The 19093-nt window shown below is 47.7% G+C and overlaps 1 protein-coding gene across 1 annotated transcript in view; it reads left to right on the top strand.

The window, feature by feature from the left end:
• The window catches only part of prdm16 (PR domain containing 16), a 722475-nt gene that overhangs the window by 701273 nt on the left and 2109 nt on the right, over window positions 1–19093 (top strand). Inside the window, exons 16-17 of the mRNA XM_078425753.1 lie at window positions 9252–9497; window positions 12002–12182. Coding sequence (XP_078281879.1) covers window positions 9252–9497; window positions 12002–12182 — 427 coding nt within the window. The remainder of the gene's footprint in view (window positions 1–9251; window positions 9498–12001; window positions 12183–19093) is intronic.

Raw genomic sequence — 19093 nt, 5'->3', positions numbered from 1 at the left:
CGTTCAACAATTGTGGAACCAAGTCTATCAATTTCAAGTTAACCATCTACTTTTGTAATTTGATTTCTTTAATTGTGGTCATTGAAAGCCAGGCAGACAGTCATTTCTGGGTACTCACATCTGACTGAAGTGACACTGGAAGCGTTAGTCTGTGTGTGAAGAACCATAGCTTCCTCCGCGCATCTGATTAGTTCCCCATTTTGCACCAACTTTTTTATTTTTTATTTAATGGCACACTTGCATGGAATTCTACACTGAGTAAACAGTCATTACTTCATGTCACCAATAAACACTGACCAATATAGTAATGAAGGGTGATTGCATGATCACAGTCCTTGGTCGGGACATTGAGTCTGGGTCAGCAGGCCATGGTGCAGCTCTGTAAGACTGGTTAGAATGCATATGGAGTATTGCATGTAGTTCTGGTCGCCCCATTAAAGTGTGGATGAGGAGGCTTTGGAGAGGGTGCAGAGGAGGTTTACTAGAATGATGCACACAAAAAGCTGGAGTAACTCAGCTGGACAGGCAGCGTCTCTGGAGAGAAGGAATGGGTGACGTTTCGGGTCGAGACCCTTCTTCAGATTCGGGGATATTAGCTACAGGGAGAGGTTGGTCAGACTTGGATTGTGCCGGAGGTTGAGGAGAGACCTGATGGACTAGAAATCCAAAGGCCTGGACCAACTATTTCAATTTAGTTCTAAAACTCTGGAAATAAAAAACACTGTCAGTAAAAAAGTGTTCATAAATCAGTCAAATTGTCATAAAAAATCCAACTGTTCATCAGTGTCGTTTTGAGAAGTCAACCTACCTCGCTGGTCAATTTGTGACTCTAGTCTTAACAGCCACAGAACTGGTCTAACAAGCCGCACAGTTGTGTAAAGTTGTGGAGGATAAATGTTAGCCTTAATTTAACCAGAAGTGTAATTTCAGACGATCATAGTAATGTGTTGATTCATGCTGTGGTACACGGCCAGGGTCTCTGCGCTTTTTAAAGTATTATATGTTAGCTTTGTAAATGATCTATTAGTTTGTAGAACTTGCGATGTTTACTGCTAAGTTACCCAGCTGAGGACGGTTATTTTAAGAGTTAAGAACACTTTCTGTTTGGAGGCAGTGGAATCAGGACCGCACTAATTACCAAGCCTCCCCCTCAACCCCCCACCCCCACCCCAAACCCCCCCACTTCCCCCTTTGTCCCCAGACGACAGAGCAAATGACCCTTTTCCTGCTACAAGACAAGGTAGCCTGCCCGACCAGACGCTGGTCCCTTGACACCCAAGCCGCTAACTCAACAGATGAAAGAACAGAGCTTCTTAAAAAAAGAAAATGAAGGGGAATGTTGTTCTATCTGAAATCAGGTCCGACCAACTTTATCCACTGTTTGCTTTTCTTAGGGGCTGTAGCAAGACAGTTTTCCATCAGCACTGTGATTAAATGCCACACTCCCTCTGCCGCCAAGCCTTCAACAATCCCTCAGGAGGCTGAAAATAAAGGGAATACTAGAAGGGGAACATGGGACAATGTGTCACTTTTGTCGGCTGCTGAATGGGAGATAGGTTGGGACAATCAGCATTGTCTTTTGTGGAATAAAGGAAAGTCATAATGGTAGACACAAAATGCTGGAGTAACTCAGCGGGTCAGGCAGCATCTCTGGAGAGATGGAATGGGTGATGTTTCAGGTCGAGACCCTTCTTCAGACTCCGTCTCGACCCAAAACATCACCTATTGATTCTCTCCAGAGATGCTGCCTGACCCGCAGAGTCACTCCAGCATTTTGTGTCTACCTTTGATTTTAACCTGCATCTGCAGTTTTTTTCCTGCAAAGTCACAATTGATCTTTTGCTCAGCGCTGCCAGGAAGTTCAGATTGGGGCCTTGTTTGTACAAAAGAGAATGCCTCGAAGGCTTGGTGTGGTTGACCCAGTGGGACCTGACCCCAGACACACATATCCACAGAGCCAGTGGGGGGACCTGACCCAATACACACATATCCACAGAGCCAGTGGGGGGACTTGACCCCAGACACACATATCTACAGAGCCAGTGGGGGGACTTGACCCCAGACACACATATCCACAGAGCCAGTGGGGGGACCTGACCCCAGACACACATATCCACAGAGCCAGTGGGGGGACGACCCAATACACACATATCTACAGAGCCAGTGGGGGGACTTGACCCCAGACACACATATCCACAGAGCCAGTGGGGGGGGGACCCAATACACACATATCCACAGAGCCAGTGGGGGGGGACCCAATACACACATATCCACAGAGCCAGTGGGGGGACCTGACCCAATACACACAGATCCACAGAGCCAGTAGGGGGGGGGACCCAATACACACATATCCACAGAGCCAGTGGAGGGACCTGACCCAATACACACATATCCACAGAGCCAGTGGGGGGACCTGACCCCAGACACACAGATCCACAGAGGAAAAAATGATTAAAAGACAACACAAACATTCACTGACATGTGCAGACTAATGGACGTAGAGCCCTGAAATCTTGTACCAGCCTAGGTGGAGGTTCGTACGTATTTTAATTAAAAGCTTTCTTGGCTCATGAGTTATTTAATCTGGATTGAAATAGACTCGAGTGCCATAAACTGGGCTCCTGTCCGCGGAGAAAGTTTTGATGTTTTTTTTCGCTCTGGACCTGTCTTGGGATCAGATTTATTTGTACAAAAAAACTGACTGCGTTGCACGTGTGTTGTAAAAGGAGCTCTGTTCTCCAAGTGCACATCAGCTTCCGAGCCCTCCTCGGGCAGGAGACAGAGGCTGCTCCTTTTCCACTTCTTCCCTGCACTGCCCAGCAGTATTTGTGCTGAGGAATAATATTGATCGGCGATGAATGAAGAAGTGTGTGTTGACCCAGGACGTTAGAAAGCCAGTGTTTGTGGTGGCAGAGGGGGTGCGAGCGAGCCAGGTGCTGCTGTGGACTTGGACAGTCCATCTAGATAAATGCACAACTTTGTATTAATCACCTATCCCTGAGCTAACTTGCAATCTGTGGATCTAGCAAGCCATGGGCTAAGCTGAACGCTTGCCTTAACCGCAGTTTAGGAATTGGTTTATTTACCATAGGTTTTTAGGTCACACTCCTTCGATACCCCTCGCCAGCCTTGCAGTGGACCGCACTTCCATTTTGTTGAGCGTTATTTTTCTGTTAGAAGATGTGATTTGCTGCACTCGGCAGTCTCTTCAGAGAAGCCATACCTGGAGAGCAATGGGAATAAGGTTCCATACCTGGAGAGCAATGGGAACAAGGTTCCATACCTGGAGAGCAATGGGAACAAGGTTCCATACCTGGAGAGCAATGGGAACAAGGTTCTATACCTGGAGAGCAATGGGAACAAGGTTCCATACCTGGAGAGCAATGGGAACAAGGTTCCCTACCTGGAGCCCAATGGGAACAAGGTTCCGTACCTGGAGAGCAATGGGAACAAGGTTCCATACCTGGAGAGCAATGGGAACAAGGTTCCATACCTGGAGAGCAATGGGAACAAGGTTCCGTACCTGGAGAGCAATGGGAACAAGGTTCCATACCTGGAGAGCAATGGGAACAAGGTTCTATACCTGGAGAGCAATGGGAACAAGGTTCTATACCTGGAGAGCAATGGGAACAAGGTTCTATACCTGGAGCCCAATGGGAACAAGGTGCGATGCTGCCTTCACCATCTCCATTGTCAGGCTGACTTGTATGAAATGTACAAGGAGGGGGATCAGCATGGCTGAGTCTCCACAGTGGGGCTTGGTCCCAGAAGCTTCTGACTCAGGGGCAAGAGCATAGAGTAATATAGCACGGACGCCCCATCTAAGGGAGTGCTGCAAACTGAATTACAGCTGGCACTTGCCATGCAGTATTGTGGTTACAGTTTAGTTTTGTTTAGAGATACAGTGTGGAAGCAGGCCCTTCTGAGTCCCACGCTACCATCAGTCGAGACCCGAAAAGTCACCCATTCCTTCTCTCCAGAGATGCTGCCTGACCCACTGAGTTACTCCGGCATTTTGTGATACCTTCAATTTATACCAGCATCTGCAGTTATTTTCCTACACAAAATAGGTAGCATTGTCATTTCATGACCCGTTATAATAGCTCACTGGAACATTGGGCTAAACTGTGCAGCTTTTGTAATGACAGATGTGGCCAAACCGCCACTCTCTACCAAACCTTGACCAAGTGTGGGCAGCTGCAGGCAGATTTAGTCTGAACCTTGCAGTCTCACCGCACTGTATCTCTAAACTAAACTAAACCACCCATTTATACCCATTGCATTTTATTCACCCCACTTTCCCAAGAACTCATCCAGACTCCAACACCGACCCACACCAGGGGCAATTTACAGAGGACAATTAACGCCTGTTTAAGATGTGGGAGGAAAGCAGAGCACTCAGGGGAAACCTCTCTGAGAATTTGCAAACAGCCCACAGACAGCGGCAAAGATCAGGATGGAAGGCGGGTTGCTGGAGGTGAGGCTGCAACTCTACCAGCTGCACCACCATGCACCGCCACCATGTACCGCCACCATGCACCATCACCACCATGCTACACCGCCACCATGCACCACCACCATGCTACACCACCACCATGCACGACCACCACCATGCACCACCACCACCATGCACCACCACCACCACCATGCACCACCACCATGCACCACCACCATGCACCATCACCACCATGCTACACCGCCACCATGCACCACCACTGTGCTGCACCACCACCACCATGCTGCACTGCCACCATGCACCACCACCATGCACCACCACCACCATGCACCACCACCACCATGCACCACCACCACCACCATGCACCACCACCACCACCACCACCACCATGCACCACCACCATGCACCACCACCATGCACCACCACCACCATGCTACACCACCATCATGCACCACCACCACCATGCACCACCACCATGCTACACCACCACCATGCACCACCACCATGCTACACCACCACCATGCTACACCACTACCATGCACCACCACCATGCACCACCACCGTGCTGCACCACCACCATGTTACACCACCATGCACCACCACCATGCTGCACCACCACCATGCTACACCACCACCATGCACCACCACCACCATGCACCGCCACTGTGCTGCACCAGGTGTGGATGGTGTTCGTGACATGAAGCAATGCCCCAGCTCCGTGAACTAATGCTCTGGGGGAAAGCATTGAATCTGCTGTAAATGTTAGCCATCCTGTGACACTCTGTAGTGTAGCTGAGCATTGGACACCTCAGAACATGGCCCCAGTTGGCCCTGCTGGCTCTTGGTTGTCGACATTAGGCAAAGAACAGTGGCTGAGTTGGAAGGGATCCGCATGTATCACATTATATGATTGTTCGCCAACCTTCAGCCCTCGCTGGGAAACCTTCTGCTTTGCTGGTCAATGCGTTTTAACGAGGTAGAGGGGTGCCAACTGTGAATAAAGACCTACTTATAAATGCCTCTACTCCCGAGGGACTTAGGGGAGTAGTGGGCAGTGAGTCGGAATTTTAGAGTGGCTTTTGCCAGTCGATACAATCCAAATAAAGAAACTCCTGCCTCGTCTAACCACTCATCTGGAGTATGTCTTAAGCTGCAGTCACTTCCAACTAAAATATGCTTCGTTACTCTTACTTGGCCCCACATGTGTGATGCCCCACTGCCCCTTAAACTGGGCATCAGAGTATTTTAAAACACTCAAGAGGTGGTAACCGTCCATGTGCTGACTTCCTGAGGTTTGGGTGAGTTTTGTGTTTGTTCAGCAGGGTTAGAGGGGGATCGGACCACATCCCAATGAAGTAGGCGAGTGAAATGCTGACCCTGAACAAAGCCCACAACACATCACACCAGCTTTCTGCAAGCTCTCTAGCCATAAACCCAGAGGAGTTTGGTCAACACCCTCATTGCCTGTTCATTGCTCCTCCACCCCAATACAATTACACTTCAGACAATTTGTACTTTAAGGCAGAGATAGATAGATTTTTGATTACAGGTCCTTCTGCGGTTTTATAGGGCCCTAGTGAGACCGCACCTGGTGTACTGTGTGCAGTTTTGGTCTCCAGATTTGAGGAAGGATATTCTTGCTATTGAGGGCGTGCAGCGTAGGTTTACTAGGTTAATTCCCGGAATGGCGGGACTGTCATATGTTGAAAGACTGGAGCGGCTAGGCTTGTATACACTGGAATTTAGAAGGATGAGAGGGGATCTTATCGAAACATATAAGATTATTAAGGGGTTGGACACGTTAGAGACAGGAAACATGTTCCCAATGGGCGAGTCCAGAACCAGGGGCCACAGTTTAAAAATAAGGGGTAGGCCATTTAAAACGGAGATGAGGAAAAACTTTTTCAGTCAGAAACTTGTAAATCTGTGGAATTCACTGCCTCAGAAGGCAGTGGAGGCCAATTCTCTGAATGCATTCAAGAGAGAGCTAGATAGAGCTCTTAAGGATAGCGGAGTCAGGGGGTATGGGGAGAAGGCAGGATCGGGGTACTGATTGAGATTGATCAGCCATGATCACATTGAATGGTGGTGCTGGCTCGATGGGCCGAATGGCCTACTCCTGCACCTATTGTCTATTGTCTAAAAGGTAGAACATGTCTGACAAACCTGACTGAATTTTTTTAATGTTGTTTTATTGATCCTTTGCAAATCAATGCACCAGAAGATGTTGATTATTATCCTATAACAGCCATTCACACAGAAGATAAGGCCTTTCACGGTGGCGCAGCGGTAGAGTTGCTGCCTTACAGCCCCAGAGACCCGGGTTCGATCCTGACTATGGGTGCTTGTCTGTGCAGTTTGTACACGTGTGACAGCGTGGGCTTTCTCCAGGTGCTCCAGTTTACTCCCACATTCCAAAAACATGCAGGATTTTAGGTTTATTTGCTTCCATAACTTGCCCCTTGTGTGTTGGATGCAAAACTGGGATAACATAGAACTAGTGTACGGGTGAACTGAGAACTAGTGTATGGGTAGTTTACTTTAGAGATACAGCGTGGAAACAGGCCCTTCGGCCCAACGGGTCCGCGCCGACCAGCGCATTAACACTATCCTACACACACTAGGGACAATTTACATTTATACCAAGCCAAATAACCTACAAACCTGTATGTTTTTGGAGTGTGGGAGGAAACTGAAGATCTCGGAGAAAACTCATACAGGCCATGGGGAGAACGTACAAACTCCATACAGGCAGAGCCCATAGTCAGGATTGAACCTGGATCTCTGCCACCATAAGGCAGCACCACTGTTCCACCCTGCTGTTCTGGCAACTAAAGTAACAGGATTATAGTCCATAAATGGGTTCAGACAATTAGGTCACAGATGATAAACAAATTGAAAGGTGGTAGAGTGTTTAGAGGGTAAAGGCATGTATCTATTTCTGTGTTTCTTTATTAGTATCAAGGTGCCATTTTGGTCGGGTTTGAGAGGGTTCAACCATCCCAAGTGATGCAGCTCATGATGGTGGGAATGGGAGCAATGAGAAGGGGCTAGTGTTTAGCCCATGAGACGTGGTGTCACAACATCCTCCAACTTTCATGCTTCTTTCTGGTGAATTCTGCGTTTAATGGAAAGAAGGAAGTTCATATTGGGGGAATAAAGGGTTTTCTGTTTGAAAGAGCAATTGCAAGTATCAAGTAGCCCACTCCCAAGAACAGGGGAGCAACCTGGAGAACAAATCTATTTACTGGGCCCAACCCAAAGCTCACCCCCTCCATGACACACCGGTCAACCTCCAGCAACAGACTGGTCCCACCAAGATGCAGAACCGATCGCCAAGATGCAGGAGATCCTTCTTCCCTGTGGCTATCAAACTGCACAACTCCTCCCCCTTCTGTCATGGGGTAGACTGACTCCCCTCCCCTCCCCTCCCCACCCGCCCCCCACCACGGCAATCTTTGCATATCCCCAATCCTTTCCACTCGACACTTTAATTTCATGTTTCATGTATCTTGCGTTTTATGACTGTTGGCAGATCAATTTCCCTCCTGGGATAACTGAAGTTCTATCGTATCGTGTGGTGCACTCACTGCTGGTAGCTGCCACTGTACATTCACCTTCCACTCAAGTGGCCTCTCTCACTCTCACTGGCATCAGTGCCAACTACTGTTCTGTTCAGAAGCAAAACACTGCAGAAATTTGAAAAAGACAAAGGGGGAAATGTTGCCTTTGAGTCACTCCAAAGGCCTGACAGCACCTATTAAAAGAAAAACAGCATTGACAAAAAGGGTGACCACTTATCAGAATTGGATAAAGTTGTCTAAGGGGCAGAGGTAGGAGAAAGGAAGAACACAAGGGAAAGCTGGTGATCAGATGGAAGGAGTGAGGAAGTCAGGAAAGGACACATGAGGCAATTGAAAATGGTGTGTGAAAGAGCAAAGTGAACGAAACGTGGTGCAAATTGTGGCAGCATCACCATTTCCAACAGCCAATGGGTGAGTTGTCAGCCAACAGTTAACTGAGAACATGGAACCGTTTAACCAGCAGAGCTACCAGCCTTCACCATGGCTGCACTGTGGAGCCACGTTAATGTGCAAGCTTCACAGCCTGTGAAAGCTGCTGTGTTAACCTCATCAATGGCCCAATAGCCCTTTGAAACATAAAGCAGATTTTGTTGATTTTTCTCGTTTTCTCACATGCAGTGATGCTGTTGATCACTGAGCATTTAGTAAATTATGGAATGAGGATGAATCCAACTACAACTGTATCAAACACCCAGTCCTCTAACAGTTTGTTGTTGTCTCCCATCTCCAGGCATGAGGGGCAGGTTGCTGTTAGTTCTGGACTGCAGGCATGAAGATAGACACCAAAAGCTGGAGTAACTCAGCATGGCAGGCAGCATCTGTAGATAGAAGGAATGGGTGATGTTCCGGGCCGAGACCCTTCTTCAGACTGAAGGAACGTCACCCATTCCTTCTATCCACAGATCCTGCCTGTTCCGCTGAGTTGCTCCAACATTTGGTGTCTATCTTCAGTGTAAAACCGTGTCTGCAGTTCCTTCCTACACAAGTACAGGTGGTCTCACAGGTTGCTGTTTCCCAGCTACAGGTGTGAAGTACAGGTGGTCTAACAGTGCTCTTGTCTCTGGGCTTCAGGCACGAGGTACCAGGTGGTCTAACTGTGCTCTTGTCTCTGGGCTACAGGTGTGAAGTACAGGTGGTCTAACAGGTTGTTATCTCTGGGCTACAGGTGTGAGGTACAGGTGGTCTAACAGGTTGTTGTCTCTGGGCTACAGGCACGAGGTACCAGGTGGTCACCAGCAGGCTAGTCACCCGCTGACTAGCCAGAAAAGGGAGGAGGCTGACGAGGAGGATGAGGAGGAGGAGCTGGAGGAAGAGGAGGAGGAGGAGGAGGAGGAGAGCATGACGGAGAAGTCTCAGGACGACCCGGTTTCACCGAAGACGGATCCCAGAGCCTCGTTGCGAGAGAGTGATGTGGAGCGGCCGGCCCCCCTCGCCCTGGCGTACGAGCACACCCACCGGTGGGTATCACCCACCCACGGCCCACACACCCCCCTCACGCTCTCATGACAAAGCATGCTACCCAGTCAGTATGGTGGTGGGGCCATCTCATGGACTGCTGTTTCCATTGGGATCATACTTGATTTAAATCTGGACATTTCATTCCACTTTGTTTTGTAAACTGTATGGAGTGATACGGGCTGCTGATACCCCATCATACACCAGACAATTCAGTGGAGAGTAGTGGAGGCATTCAGCTCACGGTCACGTCCCTCTGACCACTCAACTCTGCTTCCAGTACAAGCTTCAATTCCCTGGTTCCCCAACTCTAGTAAATAAACATAACAAACTTTTGGAGGCTGTTGCAGTAGTCCAGACGGGAGGTGATGAAGGCGTGGATGAGGGTTTCTGCAGCTGTGGAGGAGAGGGATGGACGGAGACACACTCTCACACACTCTCACACACTCTCACACACACGCACTTTCACACACACACGCGTACATTCTCACACACTCTCACACACACACACATATGCTCTCACACTCACTCTTACTCACACCAACAGACACACTCTCACACAGTCACACACACACTCTCACACACTCACACACACGCACTCTCACACACACACACACATATGCTCTCACACACACTCACACACACTCACACACGCTCTCACACACACACACACATATGCTCTCACACACACACGCTCTCACTCACACTGTCACACACTCTCACACAGTAACACACACACTCTCACTCACACACACACTGTCACACACATGCTCTCACTCACACACACGCTCTCACTCACACCCAAACACACATTCTCACCCACACACACGCTCTCACTCACACTGTCACACATTCTCACTCACACACGCACTCTCACTCACACCCAAACACACATTCTCACCCACACACACGCTCTCACACACACGCTCTCACTCACACACACATTCTCACTCACACACACGCTCTCACTCACACACACTCACACACACGCTCTCACTCACACCCAAACACACATTCTCACTCACACACACGCTCTCACTCACACACACTCACACACATGTTCTCACCCACACACACGTTCTCACCCACACACACGTTCTCACTCACACACACGTTCTCACCCACACACACGCTCTCACTCACATTCACTCACACACACACAACTTCAGAGGTTATTGGGGGAGACTTCATTCTAAGCACAACACACAGGCGACATACATTAGCTAAATTAAAATCTCCAGCCTGTTTGTTATACTCTGTGGACTCCACCTTATGCCATCAAGCCAACAGGTTTAAATTGGCCTGTCACATCTATGTCTTTAAGATTAAGTACCAAGTGTAACACCAGAGGGAGGGTTGGTTGTGTGCTGCAAGGTGATGGGACTCTGTTGCAATCACAATTACCTCTGCAATTTGTTGCCAATTGTGCTGAAACTAGGCTTTGAATTCTGAAACGTTTCATTCAAACAATTGTCTTGCAGAATTCAATTAAATCAAACAGGGGTTCTCATGGTATAAGATATAAAAAAACATTAAAAAAATTATATTGCAATTTTCATCTGAGTGTCAAAGGCCGTGTTCAGCTTGCAAGCTGTCATTTGTGGGAGTTATATTTTCGGAGTGGGGGGGTGGGGGGAGAAGGATTCATCTAATGTACGCTCTCTTTCATTAGCAAACACAACACCTCAGTGCCTTCACATACCCATTAATAGATACGCAATCAAATTGCAATCACCTCCATTATGTAAAAAGCCAAGGAATCCAGTCACACTCATTCACTAAAGAGCCAATTAACTTTCAGTCACTCATACTACAAGTCATACTAATTAAGCACAATCCTAATGGGCTCCATCGTTCCTAGTGTACAGGCCCAGTCTACACACCCCAAATACTATCAAACAATCGACTTAACACTGAAACTGCCAACCCTTCCATCTATTTGTGCATCAGTGCTCTCCCTCACAGATACGGATAGAGTTTAGAGGGATATGGGCCAAATGCAGGCAGGTGGGACTAGCATTGGTCCCATCTTGGGCATCTTGGTTGGCAGGGGCAAGTTGGGCCGAAGGGCCTGTTTCCGTGCTGTATGATTCCAAGTGTAATTGCAGCGTTTTTTGCAAAGCAGCCCCTATGTTGAAAGCCTTGTGTATGCCACAGGAATACTGCTGTTAACAGACAGACTCGTGAGTCTGAACCCTCGATACAAAGTTCGGTGCAATTGTTGAGGAGTGTAAAATGAAGCAAGCTCAGTAAAGATCATCCTGTTGATGTTTCATTCACCTGCACGTCTCATCGTGTTGCCACATCGCATCCCATCATGCTTGGCTCCCTCCACAGCGGCCCTCCCTCCCTCCCTCCCTCCCATCACTGTGTAGTGGAGTGGTTTGTGATGTGCAGTCCATGCATGTGCATGCAGTGATCGAGCCGTCAGGATGCACTCTGATGGCTGGGTGATGTAAGGCAAGCTGGGCTAACGTGGTCGCCCCTCCCCTGATCATTGGCACAGGTGTCTGGCTGAGGATGAAGCTGGCCTCGTGGCCTTGGACCAGATAGCGAATTTCACAAAGGGGCTGGACCTGCGTAAAGCAGCAGAGGAGCAGTACAAGGTGAAAGAGGCCGCAGTGTTTAATGCCACCTTAGACTCCGAAGCAATAAAAGAGACACTGTACAGGCAGGCTAAAACTCAGGTACGGTACACTAACCAGCAGCACACTCTTGTTGATGAGAGCCATTGTTCAACATATTCAATCTTAATCTTGATACAGTGAAGGCAGGTCCCTCACTGATAGAGCCTGGTGACTTGGAGCCATTGCGTGTCATGGCATTCTGTGACAGAGAGTGGCACAGATACATTGCCAGAGCTGCACTGTCCACACTGGGAACGTTCATTGTGCCACTCCGCAACATGATAGACTCCATGAAACTGCAGTATGACACAGTATGTCACACACACACGCACACACACACACATGTACACACGCACACGCACACACACACACATGCACACACACACATGTACACACACACATGCACACACACAAGCATACGCACACATGTACACACACATGTCTACACACACGTGCACACACATACATGCACACACACATGTGCACACACATACGCATGCACAATAGCATGCACATGCACACACATGTACCCACACACATGTACATGCACACACAGACACTTGTACACACATTCACATGTACACACATACATGCACTCACACACGCAAGCACAGACATGCACACACACACATACACACACACACACATAGATACATATACACACACATACACACACACACACACTGTGACAGAGAGTACGTCCCACACACACGCACACACACACACACAAGCACACGCACATACGCACATACACACACACACGCACACACACACACACACACAAGCATACGCACATACGCACACACACACTCACACACCGTGACAGAGTATGTTTCACACACACACAGTGACAGAGAGTACATCCCACACACGCACACACACATGCACATACACACGCACACACACACGCACATACACACGCGCACGCACATACACACGCACACACACACACGCACAGTGGCAGTATGTCACACATGGGTACAAAACAGTCTGTATACTCTGTAAAGGATCAGTACATCTGCTGTGAAGCTGCAGTAATATGTTCCCTGATGGAGCAATGCTATTTACATCATGCTAATGTATACTGTGTTGAAGAGTTGTAATGTCCACTTATGGAGTGATGTACCCTGTCTGACTGGGGTACACTGTGCATTAATGGGACAGTGTGACATGTGGTCAGAAGACTGATAGTAAGGCACGCACAGTGACAGAACACAGATGGATGATTGTGAGTTCCGTTGGAGGAATACAACATATACTGTGTCAGCTAACTGTGTGGCAACATAGCTGTAACAGTATGATGTACAGAGTACCAGCACTGCCAGAGGTGTGTAGAGCACAGTGTTATGGATAGTATGATGCCCACCATGGCAAAGCAGTAAGGCAGTCAGGGTGACCAAGTACCATGTGAGCCGTGAAGCAAGAGGCAAGCAGGGAAGGTCAGGTGACCAGTGGGCAGAGGGAGGGAGAGAGGGAGGGAGGTGGGTGGGTGGGTGGCTCGTATGGGAAAGCTCAGCATGTATCTCACTCCAAAACCACTTCTCCATGTTGGAAATGGTGGGGTTGAATGTTGTCATTAAAACCGAAGGTTTATAAGCTCATAAGCGATAGTAGTAGAATTAGACCACTCGGCCCATCAAGTCTACCCCGCCATTCAATCATGGCTGATCTATCTTTCCTTCTGAACCCCATTCTCCTGCCTTCTCCCCACACCTGCACTAACCAACAATCTATCAATCTCCGCCTTAAAAATATCCATTGACTTGGCCTCCACAGTCTTCTGTGGCAATGAATTCCACAGATTCACTGATTTCTCTGACCAAAGATTTAGGTGTCTTAGCAGGCTAAAAGGTAGCTCAATCCTCATGGGCCAGTGAGCTGCTGTGGGGAGCCAGGGAGGAGATTGTTGGAGCCCTGACAGATGTTTTAGATCTTTGCTGGCCACAGGTGAGGGTCCAGGTGAGGGGAGTGTAGCAAATGTTTTCCTGTCATTCAAGAAGGGGAGAAGCCTAAAAGTGTCACACTGAATAGCAGTTTGTGGAATACGTTCTGAGGGGCAGGATTAATGCTCAGTTGGGATGGCAGGAATTAATCAAAGAGAGATACTGTCTGACCAATCTGATGGAATTTTTGGAAGAAGTAACATAATGTATTACTGACGGCAGTGTGGCTGATATACCTGGACTGCAGAAAGGTCTTTGACAAGGTTCAGGGAGACGGGTGTTAAAGGGCAAGGCTCATGCAATCCACAGCAGCAGCAAATGGAGGGTGGAATTGGTTTGGCAGTAGGAGGCCGAGGGTGATGGAGGAGGGTTGCATTTAAGATGGAGGTCTGTAGCCTGTGGTGTATCACAGGGACACTTAGGTCTGGGACTGGTACTGTTTGTTATATACATTAATGATTTGGATGCAAATGTGGGAAATGTGATTAGTAAAAGTGCAGATGACACAATAATTGGTGGTGTGGTCGGCAGTGAGGAGGATACGCTGAGCGACTGATGAATAATATCACATAGTCTGAAAAGGACACAAAGTGCTGGAATAACTCAGCAGGTCAGGTAGCATCTCTGGAGAACATGGATAGGTGACGTTCCAGTCCGATTGTGCTTAGGAGAGGCAGCTGGAAGAGGGATGATAGGTGGATACAGGTGAGGTTGGGGGGTTGATTGGCAGATGGGTGGACAAAGATCACAGGGGTAGGCTTTCAGTACATTTGCTGTTCATCAGTCAAGGTATTGAGCAGGGAAGTTGGGATGTTATGTTATAATTGTACCAGATGTTAGTGAGGCCACATTTGGAGCATTGTGTTCAGTTTTGGACACCCTGCCATAGGAAAGATGTTTTTTAAGCTGGAAAGAGTGCAGAGATTTACAAGGATGTTGCCAGGACTCGAGGGCCTGAGCTACAGGGAGAGGTTGAGCAGGCTGGAACTCTATTCCTTGGAACACAGGAGGATGAGGGGTGATCTGATAGAGGTGTATAAGACCATGAGAGGAATTAATAAGGTAGATGCACAGAGTCTTTTACCCAGAGTAGGTGAAACAAGAACCAGATGTCATAGGTTTAAGGTGATCAGGGAACATTTCAATGGGATCCTGAGGTGCAACCTTTTCACACAGAAGGTGGTGGATATATGGACAAGCTGCCAGAGAAGGTAGTGGATACAGGTACGATAACAACATTTAAAACACATTTGAGCAGATCCATGGAAAGGAAAGGTTTAGAGGGATATGGGCCAAACGCAGGCAGGTGGGGCGAGTGTAGATGGGGCATTTTGATCTGAAAGGCCCGTATGGAAATAGGAAGAGGAGTTCCAATGATTAGCAACTGGGAGGTCCAGTAGATATTGATTGACCAAATGCGTGTTCAGCTAAACGGTTGCCTAGTCTACGCTTGGTCTTGCTGGTGTAAAGAAGGCCACATCCCACGATGATGTTAACTCCCCTTCCCATATCCCAGACCAACCTTTCTGTCCTGGGCCTCCTCCATTGCCAGAGTGAGGCCACACACAAACCGGAGAAGCAACACCTCATATTCTGCTCAGGTAGCTCCCAACCCATGAATATTGGTATGAATATTGAATTCTCCAATTCTAGATCTAGGATGGGTTCCACCAAACCCAGACCCCCCCCCCCCCCCCCCCCCTGCTCTGTTTTGACCCCCACCGTCCTTGTGTCCCACCTCGGTTTGTATCCATTTCTCTCACTATCCCCAAGATAGACACAAAAAGCTGGAGTAACTCAGCGGGTCAGACAGCATCTCTGGAGGAAAGGAATAAGTGAGGTTTTGGGTCGAGACCCTTTCTGCAGACTCTCACTATCAGGCCGCGCCCCCCTTCCATTTGCCCCGTCCCCTTCCACCTACATCCCTTCCTCTGGCTTCACAATTCACACATTTTCTTTCCTTATCCCACAGTCTTTGTCTCCTTTACATCTCTGGCATTTCTCCACCCATCTGCCAATCACATCCCCCTCACCTGTATCCACCCATCTGCCAATCACATCCCCCTCACCTGTATCCACCCATCTGCCAATCACATCCCCCTCACCTGTATCCACCCATCTGCCAATCACATCCCCCTCACCTGTATCCACCCATCTGCCAATCACATCCCCCTCATCTGTATCCACCCATCTGCCAATCACATCCCCCTCACCTGTATCCACCCATCTGCCAATCACTCCCCCTCACCTGTATCCACCCATCTGCCAATCACTCCCCCTCACCTGTATCCACCCATCACTTGCCTGGCTTTGTCTCACCCCACACCCCTCGTTTCCAACGATCGCCCCCTTACTACAATCTGAGTTACTCCAATACTTTTTAAAGTGTTTATTAACTCCAGCAGATATTTAACTCCTCTAGATATTGGGAAAGGTTTTCAAGTTCCAGAGGTGTCTAAAACTAGAGGGCACAGTTTTAGGGAAAAGGATGAGAGATGTGAGGAAGAGCTTGTTCTCTCAGAGGGTGGTTGGGACCCAGAACACACTGCTTGATGTAGGTACTCTCACTTAATCACCACGCCCAAAGTGAATAGGATTAGCACATGTAGGTTCCTGGTGGTTAGCATGGGCACGATGGGCCAAACGGCCTGTTTCTGTGCTGACTGTCCCGATGAAAATTTGAAACAAAATTCACTGAACCTGTCCTTTGATTTATGCAGAGTATTTGTAAGACTATATTTCCTGCTTACACAATTTTGCTATACTATTTGATATTTTATGCTTTTGCTTTTACACTTTTATATCTTGCTGGCTTCATTGGCAGATTTTAACATGGTGTAACGGTAGCTTTGCTGAACTTTAACATGCATTCAATCATAGGTTGAACATATAAACGGGATGTAAAATTATACTAAACCTAGCTCTCAATGCTTAATATTTAAAATATATATATATTTAAATGTGCTATAACTTTTTAACTTGTTAAAAGGAATACAAGCTTGTTTTCTTACAATGTAATTTATCTGAACTTATGCTATTGTAAAAATACTTCAGCAATCATCCATGTACTTTGGAGTATCCTAACTACAGACATTCAACACAAGAGGTTCATTTGACTCAGGATTAGGCCAAGATATCTTTGGATGAAAGCATTATCAGGGCCTGTTCAACCTTTGCCTGCCTATTACTATCAGCTTCTAATACTAATACGCTCCTGATTTTACTGCCACCCAGACTCCTCCATATCAACCTGTATAATTAGAAACATAGAAAATAGGTGCAGGAGTAGGCCATTCGGCCCTTCGAGCCTGCACCGCCATTCAATGTGATCATGGCTGATCATCCAACTCAGTATCCCATACCTGCCTTCTCTCCATACCCCCTGATCCCTTTAGCCACAAGGGCCACATCTAACTCCCTCTTAAATATAGCCAATGAACTGGCCTCAACTACCTTCTGTGGCAGAGAATTCCACAGATTCACCATTCTCTGTGTGAAAAAAAACGTTCTCATCTCGGTCCTAAAAGACTTCCCCCTTATCCTTAAACTGTGACCCCTTGTTCTGGACGTCCCCAACACCGGGAACAATCTTCCTGCATCTAGCCTGTCCAACCCCTTAAGAATTTTGTAAGTTTCTATAAGATCCCCCCTCAATCTTCTAAATTCCAGCGAATTGAATTGAATTGAATTGAATTGAATTGAATAAATGTTATTAGCTAAGTATGTACACATACAAGGAATTTGCTTTGGTGCTTTGCTCGCAAGTAACAACATGACATACAGTAAACAATTAAGAATAAAACATAAAACATTAGCACACATTAAGAATAAAACATTATAGTAAACATTACATAAAACATAATCTGTTCAAGTTTGACTTTATGAAGCTGTCTTGTGCCTGGTTTTGTTCCACCTGAGGTGTGGGTTGTGCCCTTCCAGACTGTACTCTGCTAGTTGGGGTGGCCTGGGGTTTGCTGGATATAGGAAGCCATTTGCACAGTCTCACTTCCCCCATCCCCATACCCTCATTTCTGGAGGGACCCCCAGCCACACAGAGTATGTAAAGATCTGAGGAGTGATAACTATTGGTATTCCTCTCCTTTGCTACATTCATAGAGTCATACAGCGTGGAAATAGGCCCTTCAGCCAACTCGCCTATGCTGACCAACATGTCCCAGCTACATTGATCTCACCTCCTGCTTTTGGCCCATATCCCTCTAAACCTACCCTATCCATGGACCTGTCGAAATGTTTCTTAAATGGTGCAAGAGTATCTGCCTCAACTACATCCTCTGACAGCTCGTTCCATACACCTGCCCTTTGTGTGGTAAAAGTTACCCTTCAGGTTGCCATTAAATCTTTACCCCCGCACCTTAAACCTATGTCCTCTATATCTCCATCAGAACGTCTTGATTCTGATGATATTGTTAAATCTCCAACCTGAAGGTGAATCGCTAGTTAATTGAACCCAGGCATTACAACAGGAAGATTGGCTGAATTTGATTAGAGGGGCCACAGAATTGCCTGCAGACCCTATTCCAGGCTAACCCTTTGTCAGTGAACCAAATAGTTGCATGTACAAGGCATGAGAGGGCAGCATGACGCTGACCTCTGCCTCGGCTGGAGCTGGCCAAGGGCGGAATGGTGGTGCAGTGGTAGAGTTGCTGCCTTACAGCGCCAGAGACACAGGTTCGATCCCGACCACGGGTGCTGTCTGTACGGATTTTGTACGTTCTCCCTGTGACTGCGTGGGTTTTCTCCGGGTACTCCGGTTTCCTCCCACACTCCAAGGACGTGCAGGTTTGTAGGTTAATTGGCTTTGTGTAAACTGTCCCTAGTGTGTGGGATAGAACTAGTGTACAGGGTGATTGTTGGTCGAAGTGGGCCTGGTGGGCTGAAGGACCAGTATCTCTATATTAAACTAAACCAAAGAAAACTGGCAAAACTGGTGAAGGAGACACCTTGAAATGATTCATCCTGATCTAACAGCGCCATTATTCCACTCAGACCCTGTAACGTGCCTCTTTA

Source organism: Rhinoraja longicauda, chromosome 30, assembly GCF_053455715.1.
Source record: "Rhinoraja longicauda isolate Sanriku21f chromosome 30, sRhiLon1.1, whole genome shotgun sequence".
NCBI classification, from domain to species: Eukaryota; Metazoa; Chordata; class Chondrichthyes; order Rajiformes; family Arhynchobatidae; genus Rhinoraja; species Rhinoraja longicauda.
Note: the sequence above shows the minus strand (reverse complement) of the source record. Positions and strands in the feature narration are given on the sequence as shown.